Source organism: Camelus dromedarius, chromosome 11 (genome assembly GCF_036321535.1).
Source record: "Camelus dromedarius isolate mCamDro1 chromosome 11, mCamDro1.pat, whole genome shotgun sequence".
Classification (NCBI taxonomy): domain Eukaryota; kingdom Metazoa; phylum Chordata; class Mammalia; order Artiodactyla; family Camelidae; genus Camelus; species Camelus dromedarius.
Genome location: NC_087446.1, coordinates 457889 through 481074, shown reverse-complemented (window position 1 = coordinate 481074; position 23186 = coordinate 457889). Strand labels below are relative to the sequence as shown.

The window sequence follows — 23186 nt, the reverse complement described above, 5'->3', positions numbered from 1 at the left end:
GGACTTGGCCCAGCCTGGGCTCCTGGGGTTCTCCAGGACCTGAGGCCCAGTACTCACGCTGCCCTAGTGTCTGGAGGGCCGACTTCCAGGTGATCTCCACCCCTCAAAGGCCTAGGGCAAGGACAGCCAAACACCACTATCCTGGGGATGCCCTGCCTGATCCCCTTTGGGGCCCAGGCCCTCTCGGCCTGAGCTGCAGTGAGCACTAGGGGCTGGCAGCTCAGTGTGTGTCCCAAGGGCTGAAGCAGCCCTCTTCCCCTTAACCAGGAAGAAAAGGAAATCTCCCCTCACCATCCCTGACCCTGGGGAAGGGCAGTCCTTTGCTCCTAGACTTCCATGTCCTCCCTGACCACTGAGAGGAGGGGGCAGGTGTAGATCTAGACCAGAGCCCGCCCAATGACCCCCAACAGGGCAGTGGGGTTGCTTGTTGGGGTGACATCACACTCTGTCCACCTTGGATCCAAGTGGCTCTCAGGGAGCAGGGAGCATACTGAAGATGGCTGGCTGTCAGACCGGGGACCCGAGGGACACAGCCACCCTTCCAGGCAGTGGGGGGAGCGGGGCAGCAGGACCTGGAGCCTGAGACACAAGCTGAGTGAGAGGAAACCCCCTTTATTGCAAAACCCTGGTGCAGGCACTTATCAGACCTCCCTGGTCCTGCGAGGTGAGAGGTCACCACCTCAGCTACCTGACAGAGAAGCCCCTAGAGGGAGGACCCACACCCCCAACACATCTCAAAGAGGGTCCTGTCCCAAAGCTGGCAAGGTCAGCTCCACTCTGGAAGGAGGGAGGACAAGAGCCAAACCACAAACCAGAGCACCCAGCTCTCGGCCGTAGGGCCAGAGGGTGGGCAGAGGTAGGGTGGGCAGAGACTTCTTCATCAGCTTGAGGACAGGGGCCAGGATCCAAGTCCACGTGGGTGTGTGCGTCCTCAGGGCTGGACCCCCCTATGCCTGCCAGCCCTCTGGCTGGCATGGGACCTTCATGTCTTAGAAACCTGCCGCTGCTCCCACACCCAAGGAGAAAGGGGGCTTTGTTCACACGGTTGCCCCTGGCGAGTTGCACAGCAGAATCTCAGCAGAGCCCTCCACCCTGGCCCGCTTCAGGTACCGGGGGAGAAGAGGCAATAGTACAGCCACCCCAACTTTGGCCTCCTGCCCATCATGGCACTGACCCTCAGGTGCCCACAGATTCACATGCCTGCACCTGCCTTGACACATGAATTCCAGGAGTGCACATGTGTCACACGCAGCACAGGTGAACGCATGACTCCAGGTAGCTGTCCCAGCCCTGCCACCCACAGGGACGATCCTTTGAGTCCCAGCACTTTCCAGGGGAGCCCCTCACTTCTAGGCTGAGCAGCTGTGACCACCAAGACCCCTCCCTTTTTCTCCAGAAGGCTCTGGCCCCAATGCACCACCCGCCAGAGGCAGCCCTCTGGGACTGAGGAGCTCTGGAAACTGACATAGTCCCAGGGGGAGCTCTCATGGCACCCAGGTCCACCAGAGTGAGGTCCCAAAGGAGACCCAGGATGCTGGGAGGGGTAGCAGAACCAAGGGATCCAGGATGCTCTGCCCAGACTCCTACATCCGTGGCTCACACACATGCAGGTGTTCACAAGCGTGCAGACTCCCCATAATGAGTGGGTGTGGAGACAGGGGGATCCCGGGAGAGGGGTCAGCGCTGCTGGCCGCAGAGGTGTTGGGAGGCACCCCTTGTGAGAACCAGGCAGCTGAGGAAGGTGGGCAGGCAGGCTCAGGCCCCTCTTGGAGTTGGGAGTGTAGTGGGTGAGCAGCATCTCCTCACTGCTCAACTTCCAGGCTGCCCAGAGGCTGCGGTGGTTCTGGGGGCTTGAAGCTGAGGACCTCCTGGTAGGTGAGCTCTGCGGGGGGAGGGGAAAGGGTAAGCTCAGGCAGCCATCAGCCCAGGCCCACCACCCTCTGAGGGTAGCCTCTGCCCGTGGGCTCCTTCCTAGGCCTGCCCTGTGCTGTCCTCAACCCTGGAGTGAGTGGGGTCATGTTGTCACCCGCCCAGACCACAGTCAGGAGGAGCTGGAGCACTTCCTGAAGGAACAGGCAGTGCCCAGCCTCTGGGGGAGCGCAGCCCTCGGGCCCACCCTTCCACTCCTCCACTGTGCGCTCCTTGGCCTCGACGCTTTCATCGTAGGGCTCAGCCTCAGGTTCATCCTCGGGGTCGTGGTACTGGCTGAAGTAGGCATGGGCCAGGGCCTCGGCCGCACTGACCCTCTGGTCACTGTCTAGCACCAGCATCCTTCCCAGGAGGTCCACAGCTGCAGAGTAGTGGGGGGGTGGGCTGTGGTCACCTCCACATCCGGGGTTGATGTGGCACCCAGCCCAGCCCAGGGCCCATCCTCACCCAGGGGGTTGGCTCCGTGGAAGATGCTCCTGAGGTCCTTCTGGGGCATGGGGGGCAGGGACTGGATGTATGTCCGGGCCTAGGAGCACATGGGAAGGGCCTGGACGGGCTGTTCCATGCCTAACTTCCCTGGGCCCTAAAGCAGGCAAGGCAAGGGCTTGCCAAGAGAAGCCCCCAGACTCACTCACTCCAATAGGCCTTGGCAAGGGCCTGGGCAGACCAGAGACTTCCCTGCTTTGGACCTGGTGGCTCCAGCACCACGCCTGGCCCTCGATGCCTGTGGGACCTAGGCCTGGTGCCATTCCACTGTCCTTGGCCAGAGCACTATCTGTGCCCAGATTTTACCCTTGCCGTCCCTCTTGCCAGGAATGTCTTCCCTGTTCACCTGTTTCCCCCAGAGGGGTCAGATGCCTGCCTTGTGGTCTGTTCCACTGTGACCCATGCTCCCTACATAGTACCCTGTCTATTCCCACAGCACCCCTTCCTCCAGAGTGCCTGGGGGCTGGGTCAGCAGAGGGAACTGGTGCCCGGTGACTCACATGTTCCGAGGATATCTTTGCCAGAACCTCAGGGCTGGGGGTGCCCACCACCTCCATGATGCGCTTCAGCTGGTCAATGTCTGCCGGGCTCAGGAAAGACCCAACGGCCAGGCATGGACTCTTCCTGGGCTCTAGACTCCAGACCTCGGGGCACTGCCCAGAACCTGCACTTCCATAGCTGGTGATAGTGAGCCCAAGGTGGCACAGTGTCGGGCAGGGGAGGTAAGGCTGGCCAGAAAGGCCAGGCCCACCTTCCTCGACCCCCACCCACTGGAGGGGACCCTGGCTCAACCCTCCTCCCTAACTGGGCCAAGGATACAGTCGTTTCCTGGGAAGAGGGCCTTTCCCTGGAGCAGCTCAGCCATGATGCAGCCCACAGACCAGATGTCCACTGTTGGAGGAGGCGTCTCCATCAGTCCGCCCACCCCGAGTCCCTCCTTGGAGAGCTGGGGGCCGCTGGGACTGCACCAGCCCAGTGGCCCTTCAGTCACACCTAAGCCCAAAGGCAGGCCTCTCTCCTCTAGACACAACCCCGGGGAAAGGGTTAGCCCTAGACCCACCATGTTCTGCCTTTCTTGAAGGTCTATTTTGTGTGGGGGAGGGGGTTAATTAGCTGTTTGTTTGTTTATTTGTTTGTTTATAATGGAGGCACTGAGGATTGAACCCAGGACCTCCTGCATGTTAAGCACGCGCACTACCACTGAGCTGTACCCTCCCCACCACATTGAAGGTCTGTTTTTGAATGCTGGTCCCAGACTTTGTCCCCCAAGACTGGACACACACCCTAAAGTCTTTGGCCTCTGGGTCCCACCCCCCACCCCTTCCCAGGCCCTCCGCTCCCACCAGGCTGCACCGACCCAGGGTGACATCACCTGTCTGGTTGTAATGCATCCAGTTGAGCATGATTTCAGGTGCACGGTACCAGCGCGTGGCCACATAGCCAGTCATTTCCTCGTCAGCCTGACGCGCGAGCCCAAAGTCCAGGATCTAGGGTGACCCGCAAGGATGTCAACACCCCCGTGTCACTCTTCCCTGCCCACCGGGGTGCCCCTGCCGCTCACCCTCAGCTCGCAGTCCTCGTTCACAGCCACGTTGCTGGGCTTCAGGTCCTGCGGGGCAGGTGCTGCGTGAGCGCAGAAGCAGCAGCTGCAGGACCCCCACCCTCGCCTGCGCAGCACCTACCCTGTGGATGATCCCCGCCGAGTGGATGTACTGCGAGGGTGAGACGGCAGGGTCAGGGTCTGCCCATGGCTGCTGCCCGCCCTCCTGCTCTGACCTCTGCTCCCGCGCCCACCTTCAGCCCACGCAACAGCTGGTACACGAGGAACTGGACATGCTCGTCGCTCAGCGCCTGACACTTGACGATGTTGTTCAGGTCGGCGCCCATCAGCGTGGTCACCAGGTACCTGGGAAGGGTCAGGGATCAGCCTAGAGTGCCCCACCCCTGTGCCCTCCCCCCACACACTCTCGCCGCTGCTCACACTTCGCTGAAGTCCTTGATGGAGGTGGCCGGCGTGAACACGTCCAGCAGCCCGATGACCTGGGTGCAGAGGGCAGTGAAGACGCGGGCGTCCCCCCACATCCGACCTCTCTGTCAGCCTTCCGTCCCCCCTCCCCCCATCCCTGCTCGGCTGCCCTCCTCCTCGCCGCCACCCTACAACCGGCTCACATTTTCGTGCTTCAGGTGTTTGAGCAGCCGCAGCTCGCGGTAAGTCCTCCGCGCATGGATCAGCGACTGGAAGGGGCGCGCCAGCTTCTTCACCGCCACTCTCTGACGCAACTGTGTGTCGTAGGCTGAGCTGCAAGGCGTGCGCGTGAGGCTGCAGGCCTCGCTGCCTGTTGGCGCCTGTGTTGCTTGGCGGGCACCAGCCTGGTCTCCACACACAAGATCTCCAGCAAGGAAGCGCTCTGACAACACTCACTCAAAGCCTCTCTTCTCCTCACCGGGGGTCCTGCTCCCCCCTCCACGGACCCCTTCACCCCCAGCCTGCCCAGCCCAGGGACCTGGCCCGCCCCACCTGGGAGCTCAGGGCAGGATGGGGACTTCTCTTGTCTCCTGGCCCAATGGCTCTTGCCAGGGTGGAAATGACAGGGCAGGAGAACAGCCAAGCATGTTCCCTCAGCGCAGCCCTCCAACTCCCCCACGGGCTGGCGGGGCTGGGAGGCTCCCTGAGGGGTTCCAGGGCCACTGCCAAAGCCCCTGAATATTCAAAATGTGGAGGGAAAACTGACCACAGGTGTTTACTGCATCATTTCTCACAGTGAGAAACTGGACGTTGGGAAATGGCCAGTAGAGGGTGGCGTCTGGACCCTCAGACCATTTCCCCTTGCCTGACTCCGCTCCCCAGAGGTCCAGCCCCGCAACCTCCACACCCACCTACTCTTCACAGGAGACGACTGGCATTCTCCTCAAACACAAATGGCCTGGTCACTCCCACTCTCGGGATGGGGTTTAGGCCCTGCAGAAAGCTTTCCCTCTGCTGCTGCTCATCCCTCCCTTCCCTCCTACAGGTCTCGGACCTCCCCTCTGGGATCCAGCCCCCCTCAAGAGTGAGTGGAGCCTCAGGCCACCCCCCAGGCCCATTCCGCCCAGGGAGCATTTCCTGCTGTGGGACCTGGGATGCTCTGGGGCCCAGGTGGTGGTGGAGGAAGCCCCTCCCTCCAGCCCATGACCCGCTGGGGAAGGTCCAAGTCGCTGCTGGGGTGGGAAGCAGGGGAGTGGCCCCTCATGGGGGTGGGGGATGGGGAGCAGATCCTTTGGTTTCTGCACAGTCAAACAACCAAGAATTAGCACTGGGTTGCCAGCTTCATCAGAGGAAGGAGGGCCATCACCTGGATGAGGTCCATGCCCAGCTAAATGCAGTGGGGAGGGACCAGGCCTCTCTTCAGGAGCTCGAACTCCCAGAAAGTGCTTCCAGCAAGGGCTCTGTCAAATCCCCTAGACCATTCACACATTGTCCCACACCCTTTTCCTGCCCTTTGAGGTCTCAGAGATGAAGACCAAGGCCTGTGGTTGGAATGGCTGAAATGGCCTACCTGAGGTTCCTGACAGCCAGCCAGTACAGTGTGAGATCTGTGAGATCTGAGGCCCCGGGGACCCCAAACCCCTGTTCCAGTCTCCAGTGCTGGGCTTTAGGAGGGGGGATAAGTACCGCTCTTAACTTTCTGCCAGAGCCTGAAGCAAAGCCCCACCCCCAGGGTCGCTGCCTCCCCACACCCATGACCTCTGTAGTGAACAGCAGCCACCTGGCCCTTTCTCAGTAAGGATACCACTGGGTTCTGGGGTGGAGCACCTCGCAGCATTCCCACCCACAATCTGCCTCATTGTCAAAACACTGCTAACTGCAACCAGAACTGTCTGCAAGCCCCTCACCCTAAGCCTCTCCAGCCTCCACCCCCTCCAGGTTGCAAAGGCCTCTTGGAACCCCACCCTCCCTCCTGCTTCCAGACTCCGCAGTCTGTCTGAGCCCCAGGGCTAACTACAGGGCTGTGGTCAGAGCTCGCGCGCGCTCGCTTGCTCTCTCTCTCTCCCTCGGTTGGGGGCAAAAATGGATTGTAGGGGGATGGTACACGCCTCTGGTCAGGCCTGAGCCCCATGCGGAGTCCTAGACCCCTTGGAAAATGGGGGAGGGGAAGGACCCACGGGGAAGCTTGAGGTCATTCTAAGGCAGGGGTCTTGCCCTCCCCCTAGCTGGACTCTTCTTTTTCAAACAAAACTACCCACTCTAGGGCGGGGGCATCTGCCAGACCCCGGGGCTGCCTGACCCTTGACCCGGGGTACCCCAGATGCAAGCTCAGACATTTAGGAGCCCGGGAGACCTGCCCTTTGGCCGGCAGTGACGCCGCAGGATTCGGGCCTGGCGGGGACGCTTCGGGTTGGCGGGGACGTTGCGGGTTGGAGGGGCGGGAGGATGACCCCTCCCCCTACCGGGGAGAGGCTCTGGTAGGAAAGTTTCCCCCAGACGCCCCTTGCCATTCATTCCTCGGATCCGCGTGAGGCCGGGGGAAGAGGCAGGGCGAGCCCCTCCCCGGGCCGGGAACCCTGCGCCGGGCGGGGAGGGGGCGCGAGCTCAGTCCCCCCACCCCGGCCCCGCCCCGCCCGTACCAGACGGAGCCGTAGGCGCCCGAGCCCACCGGGCGCAGCCCCTGCAGCCGCTGCGGCACCTCCCACACCGTCTTGTTCAGCTCCTGCCGGTAGAAGCCGGCGCGAGGGCCCGACATGTCCGGAGCGGCCGCAGCTCGGCCCGCGCCCCGCCCCGCGCCCCCCGCCCGGCAGAGCGGGAGCCGGCGGCCGGAGGCGGGGCGGGGCGGGGCGGGGCGGGGCCGGGGAGGGGGTTCCCGCAGACGAGCGCGCGGCTTCCTGCCCCTCCGAGGCGGCGGCCGAGCGGAAATCAGCCTTCCCCGGGCGGTGCGGGCAAGGGGGGAGGCCAGGGAACGACTTACCGCCCCTCCCGCTTCTACCTCCCGGGGTCCACGCACCTCCCCAATATCCGCCGCGTCTATCCCCCGCGCAGCGCGACGCAGACCAGGCAGCCACCGCCTCTCAGGACTACGCGCCCCGCACCCTCGCAACAGCTCCCGCGCCTGCACCTCACCGCTCCCCACCTCCAGTCCCTGCACACGCCCTCCGCCTGTTCCGGACCCGCGTTTAACCCCCCTTCGGCCTGCTCGGGTTCGTGCATCCCTCTCCCAACACCTGCACCCCTCCCCCACCTGCATCCCCTCCCCCAGCATGGTCCCTCAGAAATGAGATAGAATCCTCTAAGTGAAAGAAGCCAGGGGCGAACCATGAGGAATAGTTTTAATCAGGACTGAAAATGCCCCCTAATGAAAACTGGCATTTAGTTGGATAGGAACCCCTCTGCGGTGGGCAGATGGCGGCGCCTTGGATCCTGGGCCAGCCTGGCTTCCCTCCCTGGTGGAGGCCTTCCGGTCTTGGCCGTGTGGTTCTCCTGATAAACCCTCTGTGGTCTGATGTCGGCCTCCTGCAGGGCTGGCTCCTGAGCTGGGCCCAGCCCTCAGGACCAGGGACAGCGGCGGAATCAGGGGCCGTTGGCGTGTTGTGCCCATAAGAAGCCCTCCCCAAATGGGTCCTCCTCAGTGCCTGGTACCTTTCCTCCTTCTGAAACAGCCCTTTCAGCTGTCACCCCTTCCAGGAAGCCCTGACTTTCCTAGGTACTGAGGAAGCTGCGTAGTTCAAAACCACTCTTCCCCAGGGCGGTGAACTCCTCCCAGCACTGCACATTTCCTCTCTCCACCTGTGAAGGTTCACTTCTCACAGGCAGCTTTAACTGTGAAGGGGAATGTTCCCCATTTCAGCATCTGTCTAGAGCTCTGGGCCCCAGGGCATCTACTTCTGTTTCCCAGCTTAAAATGACAAGGGCTCAGAGAGCCCATTGCCCCGTAGGTAGCATAGAAATAGCCCCCTGACCCTCCACCCTGGGGAAACCGTGGGGAGGGGCTGGGCTGCTTCCTCCCAGGAAAGTAGGAAGTCAGGCTGAGTGCTCTACCTTAGACTTTCGACTTTTTCAAAACAAATGAAAACCTGACTTCTCATTTGAAATCTCCTGATTTTCAAATATTGGCAACCAAATTAAAATAAAACATGTCAATGCAGTACTAGGCAAATAGACACATCTGCCTGCGGAGGAAACCAGAAGGGGGAGGTGCGGGTGGCGGGTAGCCTAGAATAAGAAAGGAAGCAGTGTCCCAGTCTCAGCCACTCGCATGAGTTCGGCCACGTCCTGAGCCACCCCCGACCTCAGTTTCCTCTCTGGGAGCCGGCGTTGGTGAGCAGTGCCGGATGTCCCCTCCGCCAGTAGTCGCCCGGCCCGGGCCTCCTCCAGGCTCGCGCTGGGAGCGCCTTTCCCGGCTGTGCGAAGCAGGCTGAGGTTTTGTGTGGAGTTAATGGAGCTTCAGCTAAAGCAGGGGGAAGAGGCGGGAGGGAGCGGCGGGCCGTGGGAACCGGCCGCGCGCCGGGGGAGGAGCAGCCTTTGTCTGCGCCTTGGCTGGGTGGGACCCGCTGCGTTCCCATGGCGACTGGCCGCCCTTTCCCCACATGCCCGCTCCTCTCTCCCACACCGGGGCAGGGTTGTCTGTCGACCCAAGGGAGCCAGCCTCGGCAGGCCTTCCCCAACGGCTCCCCTGAAATCCCAGCCGTGAGTGGTCAGAGCAGAGCAGAGAGGAGCGGCCTCCGTGCCAGGCACAACCTTCACACTGTGTTGACCATTTAGCAAACCTGCCCTGGGCACAGGGAAGCCCGGGCAGACAGGTCTCAGCCAGGTTGCCCTCTGGGGTTGAGTGGGTGTGATACTGCAGGGGAGTGACCAGGAGGGTCAGAGCCTGGCAGGTGGAGCTGGGCAGAGCTTCCAGACAGTCCTGACTTTAGAACAGAAAGGAGGGTGGTGGCCGTGGGTGCAGGGCTGCGGCTGGCTGGGCAGGGCCACCCACGGGATTTCAGATGTTTGTTCTCACTGTGCTGCGCGTTCTCACAGTGTCGTCCTGCAGGGAGGTGAGGAAGACTGGGCCAGGAGCAGGGGTGGCAGGCCCTGCAGGTGCGAGGATGGGGCACGGATGGGGGTGATGCAGAAGAGCCGCCTATGAGCCCTGAACCCTGGGCCCCGCCCCAGCCTCGTCATTTTCCACTCTCTACTGTGATTGCCTGCCATCCCTAAATACTAAGATCCCACCCTGACTCCACGTCCATTGTCCCTTCTTCAGAGGTCCGGGCCACCCCCTTTCTGGCCTTGCACTGGCCTCCTGCACTTCTGAGGCCAGAACAAATGCCCTAAAACGCTGTCTGGCTGTGTCACAGGGGCCACGTGATCGGGGGTGGTTCATGCTCTTAGCAGGCAAGCAGGGTGTGGTCTTGCACTGTCTTCTGCAACCTGGAAGGAAAGGCCGTCAGGGCCGCCTGCCCCTCTGCCCCTGCCTTTCCCCAGTCCCACCACTTTGGGAGGAAAATGGGAAGTAGAAACAGAGGGACGGTCACCCCTTGGTTTCTCAGCATTCTGACCACTCAAGGCTGGCCTGTCCACCCTCTGCACCCAACATCCATGCCCAGTTTCTCCCCTTCACTGGTCCTGTGGAAGGACAGCTCCCTGCCATTCACAATCTTGTGCTCCAAAGGGGAAGGGGACCCCACCTGTTGGACCTGCACCAAGGGGCTGTCTCAGGTCTCACAGACTCTTCCCCATTTTCATGCCTGGCTGCCAGTGGGGAGGAGGCAGTAGTGGCCTACAGGGGTTCAGACTAGAAACCAGGCCTTCAGCTTCCCACTTACCCTGCCCGCCAGGGACAATACTCCACCAGACTGCGCCACCCCTGTTCTGGTTTTGCAGTTCTTTGTTCAGATTTCCTGACTAGCTGGGCCTCTGGGAAGGGGGAAACCTAGTGTGGGCCATGGCACAGTCTTTTCAGGGGTCCCTGGGGTGCGGATGTCAGTTGTTGGCCTTGTACCCCTTCCAGGTGTGAGATACTCACTCTTGTTCATTGTGGCTTGAAATTGGCTGCCCCTGTACAGGGTGACTTATGACTGAGGCTGAGCCCACTGAGACAGCCACAGTGGCTTGCCCCAAGTAGAGGAGACACAGGCTGGGGTTGCCTGCCACCAGCAACTCCAATGCCTGAGAATAAAGCAGCACACGTTGGGAAGCAGGTCACATGAAACCCAGACATGTGAGCACCTGGATCCAGCCATATCTGAAGCTGGGCCTTCACTTCCTTGTTATGGAGTCGCTAAATCCCTCTTCTGCTAGGGTCAGTATTCTTGAAGCACAAGAGCTCTCTCAGAGAAGGCCATTTCTGCCCCTTTACTGCTGTGTCCCCAGTGCCCAGGACAAGACATGTTGAATGAACAAGTGACAAGCCCGACACACTCATGTTGCATGTGTGTATGCACATATGTGCTCATGGCACGTGTGCTTGATGGCCACAGGGTGGCACATCTCTCATGGCTCCTGCCTTGCGTGCAACTTGGGGATTGGGAGCAATCCCCCTCCCCTGTTGCTTGACTCTGAGACAGCCCCCTCCCTCCCACATCACCAAACTTGCCCCTCGCCCTCAGGTGCACAACCCTTGGATCCTACTTATGTCCTGAGTCATCCTGGGATGGTTCATAGGACCCAGGAGGAGCCAACCCTAATGGCCCCACAGCCTTGAGCAGGGAGATACAGGGCTCTCTCACCAGGAACCACCCATGCCCAGTGGGGGCTACACACAGTAAGGGCTTACTAAATGTGTGCTAGGTGGACCAAACCTGTGAGGTTCAGGAAGGTCCCTGAGAGCTCAAGTTCCAGAGAGCTCATGCCATGCCCACCCCTGCCACCAGGGGCTCCCAGCAGCCCAGTCCAAGAGGAAGGGAAGACGAGGATGCAGCCACCAGATGGCGCCCAAGCTAGCCCAACCCACCGCCAGGCGGGACTGCCTCACCGCCCCCTCCAGAACCGCTGTCTGCTTCAAGATGGCTTTCAGGCCTGGAGCGCCACCCGGCTCCTCCCCAAACCCCAGCCCTCACCTGCCAGCCCTCGACACCACCCTGTTCTCCTGGGGCAGCAGGGCAGGTGTGCACGCAGCTGATGGCTGTGAGCAGGCCTGGCCCAGGGAAGTGAGGCACTGCCGGGTGTGGGGTGCGAGGCACACAGGCCCCGAGCGTGAGCTTGTAGGGCAGACAGTGAACAGCAAGGGAGGCCGTGAGGACAGGCCCGGGAATGGGGACAAGAGGACGGGGACAGCAGATCCATAGCCCTAGGAGGAACCCAGCCAACCAGCAGAGTGAAAAAGACAGCTGTATTTGATTTACAATTAACACGATTTACAAAAAGGGCTGGGGGCTGTCCTGGCGGAGCTGGTCCTGGCCACCCCAGACCTAGGCAGGGCCTCCAGGTCAGCCTGTCTGACAGGCTGAGACCAGGACCCCCAGTCTGCTGGGCCTCTTCTGGCCGCCTGGGCCTCGACGTCTGACGTCCAGCTTGACCTTTGAGGTGGGGCCTGCAGCACAGAGTCTACTCAGAGTGCCAGCGCCCCGCGGGGCAGGCCAGCGAGGTCAGGAAGGCATTGTACCGCTTTTCCGCCCCCCATCCTGGCGGGGCAGACAGACACAGTCTGGGCACTAGGTCCTGGGGGCCGCAGGCACTCAGACCCCATCCAAAGAGGCCAAACCCAGGTATCCGAGGCGGCTGCTGGTGTTCGGGGAGGGGGGCTGAGGCCCGACTGCCCCCAGCAACCCAGCAAGTCGCCGGGGGCGTAAGGCACGTTTTCAAAATCACTCAGGAAACTTGACTGGAGACACCTGATGCTGGTTCTGCAGGAGGGAGCTGGTGCTGGTGGGCGCTCGGCACTATTGCTCAGAAAGATGCTGTGTGGCTAGAAACACTGAGGTTGGGGCTCCCCCGCCGCACACACACTTGGAAGCCCAGGGGCTCTTCCTCTGCTGGAGAGAGAAGGGCTGAGCTGCTGACTCAGCCTCACTCCCCAGGGGCTGCCCAATGCCTGGCACTGGGCAGCACACACCTGTGCCTGAAGACCGTGATGGTGGAGGTTGGAGATCAGAGGTCGGTGACCTTGTTCTCAAGTGCAGCTGCAATCTGCTGGAGGCGGAAGGCCAGCTGCATCTTCTGGGCGGTGGGATCCTCCTCCAGGGCGTTGATGATCTTGGGGGCAGGGGGCAGGGGGCATCATGTCAAACCACAGCCAGGGAAGGGGCTGCCTGAGCACTGCCATCCCCGGAGGACCAGACCCCTACCTCATCGTAGTACTTCTGCGTGTACTGGCAGAGCTGGTGCAGGGCCACGAGGGTGTTCAGGGAGTCCGTGTGTGCCTGGGAGGATGGGGAGGGCTGTGTGACCCCACGGGCAGGAGGCCATTCCCCACGGGAGCAGGGAGCTGTGACAGTGGCACCATGCAGGCGGGCCCTACTATCAGAGCACTCAGGCACACAGGGTGCCGTGGACAGACAGACTGCCAACCACGTAGACACACGGCAAACAGGGCTGGTCCAGAGCAGCTCACAACCTCCCCACCACCCAACCCAGCACACCTGGTCAGACACAGGTGCCAGCCCCTCTGGTCCCAGCTCTGTTCTCTCTCCTGTGGGCACAGCCTCACCCGGCCCCGCAGTGTAGTCTCCTGCCCCGCTCAGAGGAGGCCTTCAGGGCTGCGTGGAGGGCTAACCCCAGGGGTTAGTATGCCCTGTGCCCCCTTACCCGGGAAATCTCTGCCAAGTGTGTGTTCATGTCCTGGTCGCTGACCTGCACCATCTGTCTGATCCCCTTGTAGTAGCTGTGGAGGAGGGGGAGTTACAAGGAGGGGAGGGTCAGTGGTTCCCGGAAGCAGGACCTGAAGCTACTACCCCCGGGGCCCTCCTTCTGATCACAGCCTGCACCACCCCGGTCCCCTCTGGGTGGGGGTTGAGGGTGGGCAGCCAGGGTCTGGCCAGCGAGGTAGGGGTCACTCACTCCTCCACCATCTTCTTGTAGGTGGAGATCTCCTTGGCGTAGAGTAGCTTGTTGCTGGGAGAGTCCTGTGGGGGTTGGAGCCAAGTGATGCCTAGGCCAAGATGGCTGGTGCCCCTGCCCTCGGGCCCTCACCTGCTCAGGACACCCAGAGGAAGGGGGGGTGCAAGGGGCGGGGTCCAACTGGGTAGGTGCCCCAGCCTGGCCATAGACCTGAGAGGAACTCCTTGTGCTTTTGTCATTTTGTAATCTGTAGTAAAACTCACTTTTTCTTTCCCACGGGAGGGGAAGGAGAACGGGGTCCCAGGCTGCCAGATGGGCCACTCCCCAGGGGACCTCCCAAGCTTTGCCTCCTATAGCCCAGGTACCCCACACCTGCCTCCCCCGTTCCAGCCCCAAATGTGCAGATCCACATCCCAAACCTCCTGGCATGTCCCAAACTGCCTTCCTCACCCCCATCACAACCATGTTCCCTGCCCCCTCCCGACACTTCCCGGTCCAGCCTTGTTCCCACCACCCCGTCTAGAGCGCGCACTCACGCGGCTCAGCTTGTGCTCTGTGCGTGTGCAGGCGTCCATGAAGGTCTGCGCGATGACCGACAGGGAGGCATCCACCACCTCGTGGACATGGACGTCAAAGATGAAATGGGGGTTCTTGAGGATGTTCACCCAGAACCGGAGGGGTAAACTGAGGCAGGACGACAGGACGACAGGGAGTGAGGGGCCGCTGAGACACTGGAGCAGGGCGGGCAGTGGGGCGGAGCCCGCACCTGTTGGTCTTCCAGATGTGGATGGTGTCCTCGTCCTTGATGTCGTGCTTCTCCGCCTGCTCGTCCAAGAAGTCGAAAAAGTACTTGACGGCGGGCGGCACGGCGAGCCCAGGCGCTAGCACGCTCTGGAAGAAGTTGTCCACGAACTGCTGCAGCGTGCCCTGCGGGGCAGGAAGGGGGCTCAGCACGCAGGCCGGTGCCTCCCGGGGCTGCCGCCCGCACCCTCCACACCCACCTTGACCGAAAGCAGGCGCGTCAGGTAGATCTCGGTGATGGCCTTGGTGCGTTCCTTCTCCTTCATGCTGCCACGCTTGGACTTGCCTTCATCCACCTCGTCTGCTGGCCGCACGAGGTGCCACACCCGGTTCTCCTCCTCCAGGAGCGCATGGCCTGTGGGGAGCGGGCGCTGGAGGATGAGGGCTGGAGCCCAGGTCCGGGGTCCTGTGCTAGGCTCAGCAGCTCCCCCCAGATGGCAACCAGGTGGACACTGGCTCACAATGGCCTCCAGAAGCCAGAAGGGTAGGGACAAGAAGAAGGGACTCACGCTCCCCAGGGAGGTCCTGCTGGCTGTCCTCAGGTTGCTGGGAGACCCCCACCTTGGACAGGATGAGCGTGGCTCCATCCCGGACCTGGGGAACACAGTCATGAGGGCAGGCCTCCTGCCGTGATCTCAGCAGGAAACCCGGCCCCCCCACACCCGCACTCACGTTGTAGTGCATCAGTGTGTTGATGCGCCTCCAGCGGCCCTCCCGCTGAGAGGTCAGGTCCAGGTCTGACAGGATCTGGGCTGTGGACCCAGGACGCCACTCTGTGGGATGACATGGCCCAGCTCCGGGAACCCGGCCACAGACTGTCCCACCCGGGCTCCCTCTTGCTGACCTCCCACTCAACCTGGCCGACCAGGGTTCCAAAGGCAGTACCCTTCCAGGGCACAGGCACACAGGAACTGCTCACCGAGGACCACACTGTCAGCCTTGGGCCAGCGGGAGCAAGGCTGCGTGCGGTACACCTGGTCGATGATCTTCTCCTTGACCTGGGAGATGGTGTCACAGTTGAGGACCTTGACGGGGATGGCGTCGACCCCTTCATCCTGGACGATCACGTTCACTGTCTGCCGGGGGTGACAATGACAGGCCAGTTGGGGAGGGCCCCTTGCCCTCACTTGCCACAGACGTGGGAGCAGCTTTGGGCCTCCCCTGACGGCTACACCCTCAGGTTGGCAGGGCAGGGGAGGGGGTATAGGTCCTGAGCCATCACAGCACCCAGGGCCTCACCCTGTGCTGCCTGGCCTGGCTCAGCAGGACAGATGGCAGAGGAACAGCTCAGGGGACTGCTCGCTCCTAGGTATCACATGATACACAGCTATCACGGGAGCACACGTACAGCCCACACAGCCCACACAGCCCGGCCTCCCCTGGAACCCAGCGCTCTGGTGTCCCATGGCCCCGCCCCGTGCCCAGTGAGCATGCGCTCACCACCACACACTTGGTGTGCCCAGGTCCCACACACGCTGCAGCAGGCCGGGCACCCAGGAGGCAGATGGCTTGGGGTCATGACACTTACAGCCTCTCTAAGGACCAAGCCTGCTGGGGTGCCAGGACCCGGACCCTCCCTGGACACGAGTGGGCCCAGCACAAGGGAGTATGTTCTCATGCAAGTCCATGAAGGAGGTGAAATGAGCACAGCTTCTGGTCGGGAGGCTGGCCTGGAGCCTGGCCCTGAGGTCTCCCAGCAGCCCCCCTGGCCCCAGGCGCTCACCAGGGGTGCGTACTCCACGTCGTCCCCTAGCAGCCCCGTGTCATTGAGGGTGTACTTGGCTTTCTTCTGCACGGCGTCCACTGGCCCCTTCTCCACCTGATGCTTGATGGCCTTGAAGAGCTTGTACAGCGGCTCGCCAGCGCTGTCCTGGAGCAACGCAGGGCAGCGGAGCCTTGGACGGGACTGACCCATGCCAGCACAGGGAGCAAACCCATCCAGGTGGACACGGGGTGGACTTTGCGGGCTACAGTACCACCTCACCCCACCCCACCCCACGGCCAGGCCTGTGAAACCCACCTTGAGGTACTGGTACAGGCAGATAGACATCCAGTTAGACAGCATCCTCTCCACCACCGTCTCAGACCTGGAGGTGCAGACGCCTTGTACTGAGCAACCCTTCAGTGCCCCTAGGACCAGCCTGCTCTTCCAAGTACCCAGACCACTTCCATTTGCAGCCCAGCCTCCATCCAGGCCCTGGGCCTCCACTGGGATGTACACTACAGCCTGCAGTGACCAATCTCCCAGGTCCCCGAGGGTGGCCATTTCATCCTTCTCCCCATCCTACAGAGGGCCGATGACAATGGAGGGCAGCTGGTGACCAGCAAGGACCACCTGCTAGAAGGGACGCTGCTCCTGCCTCCCCCATCCCCACTCACTTGCACCGGTGGCACCAGCCCGCAAACCAGGTACACAGACAAGCCCGTGCCGCCTCACCGCCACCCCCACGGCCTCTGCCCTTCCCCACACACCTGCGCAGCATCAGCTTAGGGTTCTTGGCCACCACGTACTGCTCCATGAGCTCCAGGAAGAGCGTGCGCATGATGTCCGTGTAGTACTCCAGCTTCCCGTGCAGAGCCACAGTCAGCAACGACGCAAAGTAGACCTTGGCGCGGGCTGAGAACTCACGCTGGTTCTCCAGGGTGTGGATGAACTACAGGGGCGCGGGTTGGAGCCCATCAGGCACAGAGGGCATAGTCTCCGAGCTGCGAGCTCGGCTCAGCTCTGCTTGCCCCAGACACCTCGCCCTCTTGTAGCCCTGCTCCTGCTCCGCGATCCCCGCCCCACCACGGAGCCCCGCCCCCCGTGACATCACAGCCCCGCCCCGCTCACGTTGATGAGGAAGCATTTGCTGTTGAGCAGATTGGAGAACTGGTAGAGCGCCTGCTCCACGACCTGCCGCCGTGACTCAGGGATGTCCAGCTTGCCCGTGATCATCACGTCCTTGTCGCCGTCCTTGGAGGGCAGGAAGAAGACGCGGTCGGTGTAGGTCTTGTAGTCCAGCACGGGGATGCCCGCCTCGTGCACGTCGTTCGTCTGGTCCTCCATCTCGATCATCAGGTCTGGGGGGAGGCCGGGGTGAGGCGTCTGGGCCCCGCCCTCCTCCGCCCCTCCCGGCCCTCCTCCAGCGCTCCAGCCCGAGCCCACGGGACCCCCACCCGTGAACTCCTTCTTGCAGCGGTCTCGCACGCTCTCCTCCAAGCCCTCCAGCTGGGACTTGATCTTCTCGTACTCGCGCTCCGCCTGCTGGCTCTTCCTCCTGGGGGCACAGGGAAGCTCCTGGGACCTGGCCTGGGTTGTGCCCGCTGGTGGGTGTGGCCAGAGGGGCTGAGGCTACGGGGGAGGGGCTCACCAGTAGCAGTAGACAGACACAGCGATGACAGCCACCATGGGCACGATGACCAGCGGCAGGATGAGGCTGAGTGGCACATCACTCACACGCGTGTCATACTCCACGCGGCCCAGCACCCACTCCCTGGAGCCAAACTTCACCTGCGTTGAGAGGTGGACTGAGCAAGGGCAGATGTGTGGCTAAGACCAGGAAAACCCAGAGCCACCACTAACACACCTCAAATGCTCCCCACGCCCTCCTCCCCGGCCGGGCTCAGCCCTGGCGCCTCCCCTAGCCGACACGCACAATGAACTCAGGCAGGTTGTGGGTTGTGTCCCGCTTCTGCCGCCGCTTGGGGGGAGGCTGCACCTCCGGGGGCTCACAGTACAGATCCGTCTCTGTCAGTGTCTTCATGATGCAGCGCTCGGCACCCACGAAGGCCTCGGCCTCGTGAAGAGTCATTGCCTTGTTCAGATTAGTGCCCTGTGGGGGAGGGGGTCACAGTGACCAGGGGCAGGCAGGGCTGCCTGGACCAGCTCAGCCCAGACCCCGAGCTGCTCCCCTACACATGCCCACTCAGGGCCTGACCCCGGGGGGCTGCGCTGGTCCTCACCCGGGCGTGGATGAGCTTGTTGACCTGCTTCTTGACGCCCCCAGTGAAGTTCTCGAAGGTGGGGTCGGCGACGTACTCAAAGGCACCAGCCTCGGTCCTGAGCAGGGCGCGGTGCCCGTCCATCTGAACAAGTGCTGTGAGGTTGTAGGCCTCGGGCTCCTCGGGGACGGCCGGGGACAGGAACACGACCCTGGAGTCGTTGTAGAGCACATACTCCGTGCCCACCACCTAGGAACCGAGGCAGGGCCGTGAGGCTCCTGGCACAGGCCACACCCCTCTGACACACTCCCAACAGCCGGCACCGGGACTGACCGTCACGGGCTGCAGGGGCCCGGCCTCCCGCCGCCGCTGCCAGGACGGCAGGGGCTCGGCTATGACCACCATGGCGAACCGCTGGATCAGGCTGAAGCCTTGCCCGGTGACGTTGATGCTCCGGCCACCACTGGGAGACAGGGAGGGGCACCTGAGTGGGCATGACTGGGCCAGGGAGGTGTCCAGCCAGCTTCAGAGCAGGTGCCCTGCAAGGCGCTGTCTCATCAGCTCCCCAACTCAACTCTGGCCACGTGGCGGCTTGCAGAGGGCAGGGCATGGAGTCCCCAACCCCACCCTGCTTTGGGGCACACATGCAGGTCTGTGTGAGCCCAGCCTGCTGCAGGGTTTGGATGTGCTCAGAGCTGGTGACAGGACAGCCACCGTGGACTGTCAGAAGCTGGACAAAGGGGTTTCTAGGAGGCAGTTGATTTGGGGGTACACTGGGGACTTTTGGAGGCCTCCTGCCACCCAGACCAGCTGCACCACATTTTCTTTCACAAGCCCAGTGGGCAAAGGGTGCCTCAGAAGTAGCTGGATGGGGCAGGTGTAGCAGGCAGTGTGGGAGTGGGGGCGCCTGCCGGTGGGGAGGGAGCGGCCACACCTGACAAAGCTCCGCAGCGGCTCGAAGGCCCGCAGCACGGGATTCTCACGGTAGGTGAAGGTGACACCAGCGCTTTCCACTTCGGAGCCCCCGTAGGAAATCTTCAGGGACAGCTCTCCCGGGACCAGCTGGGGGCCGGTGACACACTGGAGCTGCACCCCAAACTGCGTCCTGGGGGTGGGGATTGCCAGTCAACATCTACCCCACCCTGGGACCAACCAGCCCCAGGCCGGGGGTCTGTTCAGGACAGAGGAGCATTTGAGGTGTGTGCCATGGCCAGAGGACCCCCACCCGGTCCCCAGGACCAGGGCAGATGAGGGATTCACCAGCCTGTGGGTGACACCCACACTTTACAAGGGACGTCGTTGAGGGTCACCCGCACATCTTCCTCAGAGCCTGTGTCCAGATGGGTACCGTTGATGGTCAGAGTGGTGCCACCCGCCTGTGGCCCCTGCTTTGGCTCCACACTGAGGGGCTGGGGCTGCTAGAAGGGCGACAGGTGTGTTCGGCTCAGGGTAGGGGCAGCAGGGCTGCTGCCCTTCCTCCCTCCCAGGCCTTGACAGGCAACAAATGTGGTCAGAAGGAGGCAGGGGCACAGCCTGGCCATCCCCCAAGTCAGCCTGGGGCCCTCCAAGGCCAGATCCCACCCATATCTCCCACCAACTGTGAGGCCCACCTGGGCCCCCAGACCAGGCACTTACCTGGTAGGTGAACTGGACGTGGGGAGGCGAGTGGCCGAGCTTCCCGCTGACGTCTACTTCGATGCCCCCTGTGCAGGGCTCCTTTGCAGCCTCAATGGCACACACAATCCTAGGCAGGGGGCGGGCAAGCGGCTCACCCTAGGGCCTCCCCAGGCCCCACCGGACTGGCACATCAGCAGGTGTGCAAACCCTGAGCACCCACACACCTGGACCACGTCCTTCCTCTCCACCCCCCGGTCACCTGGCCCCCCCCGAGGTACAGACTGGCCTAGCCACTGGGGCCTGGTCGTGGGCTGTCCACTCACCGGGTGGACACAGAGTACCGTTCCGGCTCAAAGGCGCAGGTACGGCCAGCCACAGTGACCCTCTTCACGTCGTCCGCTCTGACCCCCAAATTTGACCCAAGGATAGTGATGCGGATGCCCCCGCCCAGCGGGCCGGTCTCAGGCTGGATCTGAAATTGGCAGAGCCCAGCTGACCGGGGGCCTGGTTGGGCTGGGATGTGCAGGTGGGCTGGAGCCCTGGAGTCCCTCCCCGCCGGGGCAGGGAGGGTGGCTCACCCTGGTGATGACGGGCGGTGGGCACTCGGAGGTGACGCTGCTGCACAGGGCCTCATACACGCACCTGCCCTGCCCACCACACCACACACACTTGTAGGCGGGGTCGGCGGCCAGGCACAGGCTGCAGTCGCTGCGGCCGAAGGAGCAGTTGTACAGCGTGACTGTCGGGGGAGAAGCTGGCAGTCGGCAGGGCCGCCCTGCTCCCCACACCCCACAGCCCGGCTGCCTCCCTACCCACCTTGGAGCTTGCTGTCGATATTCTTGCCGTGGGACTTGACATACAGATGCAGGGGCAGTGTCTCGTTGGCGTCATGGGACAGCTGGGGGACACAAGGGGACACGCTGCACTCCCTGCTCCCACCCAACCCCCAAAGGGTGACCACCACACCCACAATGGCCAGTGTGGTCCTCTTACGGCCAAGGGGCAGCGAGGGGAGGACTCCAGGAAGCTGGAAGCTGGACTCTCAGAGCTACAAAGGATTATGTTGATTCGAGGGAGATGGGAGGACACAGGGCTGCTCTGAGGTTACACCTGCTTGGCTGGCTGCCACTGCTTCCTCGGCAGGGCGGCGTGGTGAGCCTCCCCCTGGCCCGACCCTTGGGGTCCAGCAGCCTGGCCTGCCCACCATGAAAGCCATACCTTTGGGGTCCGAAAGTAGAAGGTTCCTGGCTCCTGAATGATGACTGGCTCCTCAAACTTGAGCAGGTCACTGCCTACATGCAGGGAGGAGCCCTGCCAGACAGGCTGCTCAGGATACCCTGGACAGGCCAGCCCATCCCACATGCCCACCCCAGGCCCCACACAGCTCCCAGGTCAGCTCAGGCACTCTCATCCCAACTGACTGCTCGGCCACTCCCGGACAGGCCACAGCATGGCCAACCCCAAGCTCACAGCCCTTCTCTGTCCCACCCTAACCTCTCTATCTCCTTTCTGCCTATGTTCTCGAGGCCCATCCAAATGCCCCAGTGCCCTCCCAGACCTCCCTGACTCCTCCATGTGCTGGGTCCTGAGCCAGGGGAAGCCTGGGTGGGGCCCCAGCACTCAGCTCCTGGTCGCAGGAGGATGCTCTGAACTAGCCCCACAACTCTCCATCAGCCAGGCAGCACGGCCCCTGCTGGGACCCCCAGGCCTGCCTGCACTGGTCGGTCCCTGTCCCCAGGCTGGGGTCCCACAGACTGCCCACCTTCACTGTGTCCAGGTTCTTGCCCTCAAATGTCACGTCCGTCTCGTGGTTCATGGGGATGACCAGTGGGCTGGGGTTCAGGAAGTGGGGACAGTTGTCCTCCTGGAGAGGGTGGGGCAAAGCTGGTCAGGCGCTGCCTGGCCGTGGCTGAGCAGTCTGGCTACTGCACGGCCCGCACGGCACCCCCTCACCATGTGGGCACCGATGACGCTGTCCTCGGGGTTGGGCGAGGCCTTCTGACACTCGTGGTGGTGCAGGTCCCACTGGCAGGTCCAGCGGTTGCTGGCGCAGGAGATGCACCTGGAGGAGAGGGTGGTGAGGAGTGCCAGGTCCTGGGGGCAGGGGGCAGGGGGCGGGGGGCTGCAGCACTCACGGCAGGTTCTCCGCCAGGCTCACGGCCTCCCGGCAGTCGTAGAAGGGATACAGGTGGGAGGTCAGGAAGATGTTGCCGTGTCTGAAGAGCAGCTGGATGTTCACAGCCACGTAATCTGTAGATAGCAGGTGGGGACAGTGTCAGGCAGGGCCACAGGGTGCAGGGTAAGGCTGGCACCACAGGGACAGGAAGGTGGGAATCGGGCCTCCTCTGGCCACAACTCCTCTCTCCACTGGAGCTACCAATGGGCTCTTGAGCAGAGAACCAGAAGCCACGTATGGAGTCCACAGTGTGAGTGGGGCTCTGCGGGCTGCCCACCAACTGGCACTCGGGCTCAGCCTGGCCAGCCACGGCTATCAGATCTCAGCTCAGCTCCCGGCGTCGGTGCCGGGATGGGTTCATGTTGCTCCCCAGGGTCTGTGCTGTCGGGACCTCTCTGTCCCTTGGCATCTGGGGCAGAGCACCTGCCAGGTCTCTGCCACGTCACTGCATGGCCCCCGCCTTCACCAGTGCACCATCCTCCTCTGGCACCGAATGCTCAGCGCCTGCCCTGGCCTCTGGGCACTGCCCCACCTGTCTCAAGCTGGACAGGGTGGGGATGGGCAAGGGGCTTCTGCACAGACGCCCAGGGCCTGGGACCCAGGTCGTGCTAAGAATGCATAACAGAAGCAGGATCAAAGGGCTCAGGAGTCAGCCTCAGGATGGGGGCCAGGAAGTGACCGTGTGCACCCTACACAGCGCAGGGAGCCCAGGATCGGAGCTGGGGGTGGGCCTCCACCCTGTCCACCCGTTCTCCACCCCAGCCTGCACCCTGTGGACCAGGCTTGATAAGTGGGTGCATGTGGCCCCAGGTGAAGAGAAAGGAAGTGCCCCTCCAGTGGCCAGAGAACAGGGGCCTCACCCTGGCCAGGCGGCGTGCTAGGAATGCTGCTTGGGGATTTGCAGACCACGGCGCCCCCCTCCACACGGGCAGGATGAGGCGGAGAGTCTCCGAAGAGGCAGAGCAGCTCATCCTCCTTGCTCAGGGCTGGGAGGGGACTGACGGTCAGCTGCACCTGGGGAAGGGCCATGTGGCTCACACCAGGAGCCCTCTGCCCAGCCTCGGGGTGCAGGGGAACCTCCTGCCCCCACCCAGAGCCCCTGCCATCTGGCCGTTCTCCCGCAGCACCCCTCCTCCCTGGAGAAGCCTCTAGAACCTGACTCCATTTCATTTGAAACAGGTCCCTATGTGGTCACCGGAGCAACTCCTGGACTAGGGTCTGGGTCTGCTCTGGATACTCAGGAGACCCCAGGTCAAAGGGGCCAGGGGACCCAAAAAGGATGGGGTCCCTGTCCCCCAG

General features: G+C 62.7%; 2 protein-coding genes across 8 annotated transcripts in view; both read right to left on the bottom strand.

Annotated features, from left to right (window-relative positions):
• Nucleotides 1–596: 596 nt before the first annotated feature.
• MAPK11 (mitogen-activated protein kinase 11) lies at nt 597–7188 on the bottom strand. The gene is made up of 12 exons (XM_031463530.2): nt 7021–7188; nt 4585–4714; nt 4397–4455; nt 4210–4321; nt 4098–4127; nt 3977–4024; nt 3788–3902; nt 3235–3306; nt 2916–2995; nt 2377–2455; nt 2117–2290; nt 597–1882 (listed from the first exon to the last, which is right to left on the bottom strand). Exons 1-12 carry the CDS (start codon nt 7134–7136, stop codon nt 1803–1805), a joined length of 1095 nt encoding a protein of 364 aa, XP_031319390.1. The 5' UTR covers nt 7137–7188; the 3' UTR covers nt 597–1802.
• A 4500-nt stretch (nt 7189–11688) lies between these two features.
• The window catches only part of PLXNB2 (plexin B2), a 29985-nt gene continuing 18487 nt past the window's right edge, over nt 11689–23186 (bottom strand). For 5 of the 7 annotated variants that reach the window (XM_064491334.1, XM_064491333.1, XM_064491332.1 and 2 more), the window contains 30 exons: nt 22748–22901; nt 21847–21961; nt 21665–21773; nt 21474–21575; nt 20930–21022; nt 20528–20609; nt 20290–20450; nt 20035–20183; nt 19730–19838; nt 19376–19512; nt 19029–19199; nt 18428–18557; nt 18116–18343; nt 17809–17985; nt 17524–17663; nt 17330–17430; nt 17004–17233; nt 16643–16824; nt 16191–16257; nt 15894–16040; nt 15090–15246; nt 14843–14943; nt 14680–14764; nt 14371–14525; nt 14136–14296; nt 13906–14053; nt 13370–13434; nt 13118–13193; nt 12658–12732; nt 11689–12565 (listed from right to left, as the gene is read on the bottom strand). In XM_064491334.1, the coding sequence (XP_064347404.1) occupies nt 12461–12565; nt 12658–12732; nt 13118–13193; nt 13370–13434; nt 13906–14053; nt 14136–14296; nt 14371–14525; nt 14680–14764; nt 14843–14943; nt 15090–15246; nt 15894–16040; nt 16191–16257; nt 16643–16824; nt 17004–17233; nt 17330–17430; nt 17524–17663; nt 17809–17985; nt 18116–18343; nt 18428–18557; nt 19029–19199; nt 19376–19512; nt 19730–19838; nt 20035–20183; nt 20290–20450; nt 20528–20609; nt 20930–21022; nt 21474–21575; nt 21665–21773; nt 21847–21961; nt 22748–22901 (3912 nt within the window). In that variant the 3' untranslated portion in view covers nt 11689–12460. The remainder of the gene's footprint in view (nt 12566–12657; nt 12733–13117; nt 13194–13369; nt 13435–13905; nt 14054–14135; nt 14297–14370; nt 14526–14679; nt 14765–14842; nt 14944–15089; nt 15247–15893; nt 16041–16190; nt 16258–16642; nt 16825–17003; nt 17234–17329; nt 17431–17523; nt 17664–17808; nt 17986–18115; nt 18344–18427; nt 18558–19028; nt 19200–19375; nt 19513–19729; nt 19839–20034; nt 20184–20289; nt 20451–20527; nt 20610–20929; nt 21023–21473; nt 21576–21664; nt 21774–21846; nt 21962–22747; nt 22902–23186) is intronic. The other 2 variants (XM_064491330.1, XM_064491331.1) reach the window with 2 other exon arrangements.

What these genes read in the sequence shown, in the direction of transcription:
- MAPK11 (XM_031463530.2), bottom strand. Translation starts at nt 7,136, where the DNA reads ATGTCGGGCCCTCGCGCCGGCTTCTACCGGCAGGAGCTGAACAAGACG. An exon ending in ATCAAGGACTTCAGCGAAGT is followed by an intron (nt 4,322 to 4,396) that starts GTGAGCAGCGGC and finishes GACCCTTCCCAG; the next exon opens with GTACCTGGTGACCACGCTGA. An exon ending in CGGCGGGGATCATCCACAGG is followed by an intron (nt 4,025 to 4,097) that starts GTAGGTGCTGCG and finishes CCTGCCCCGCAG; the next exon opens with GACCTGAAGCCCAGCAACGT.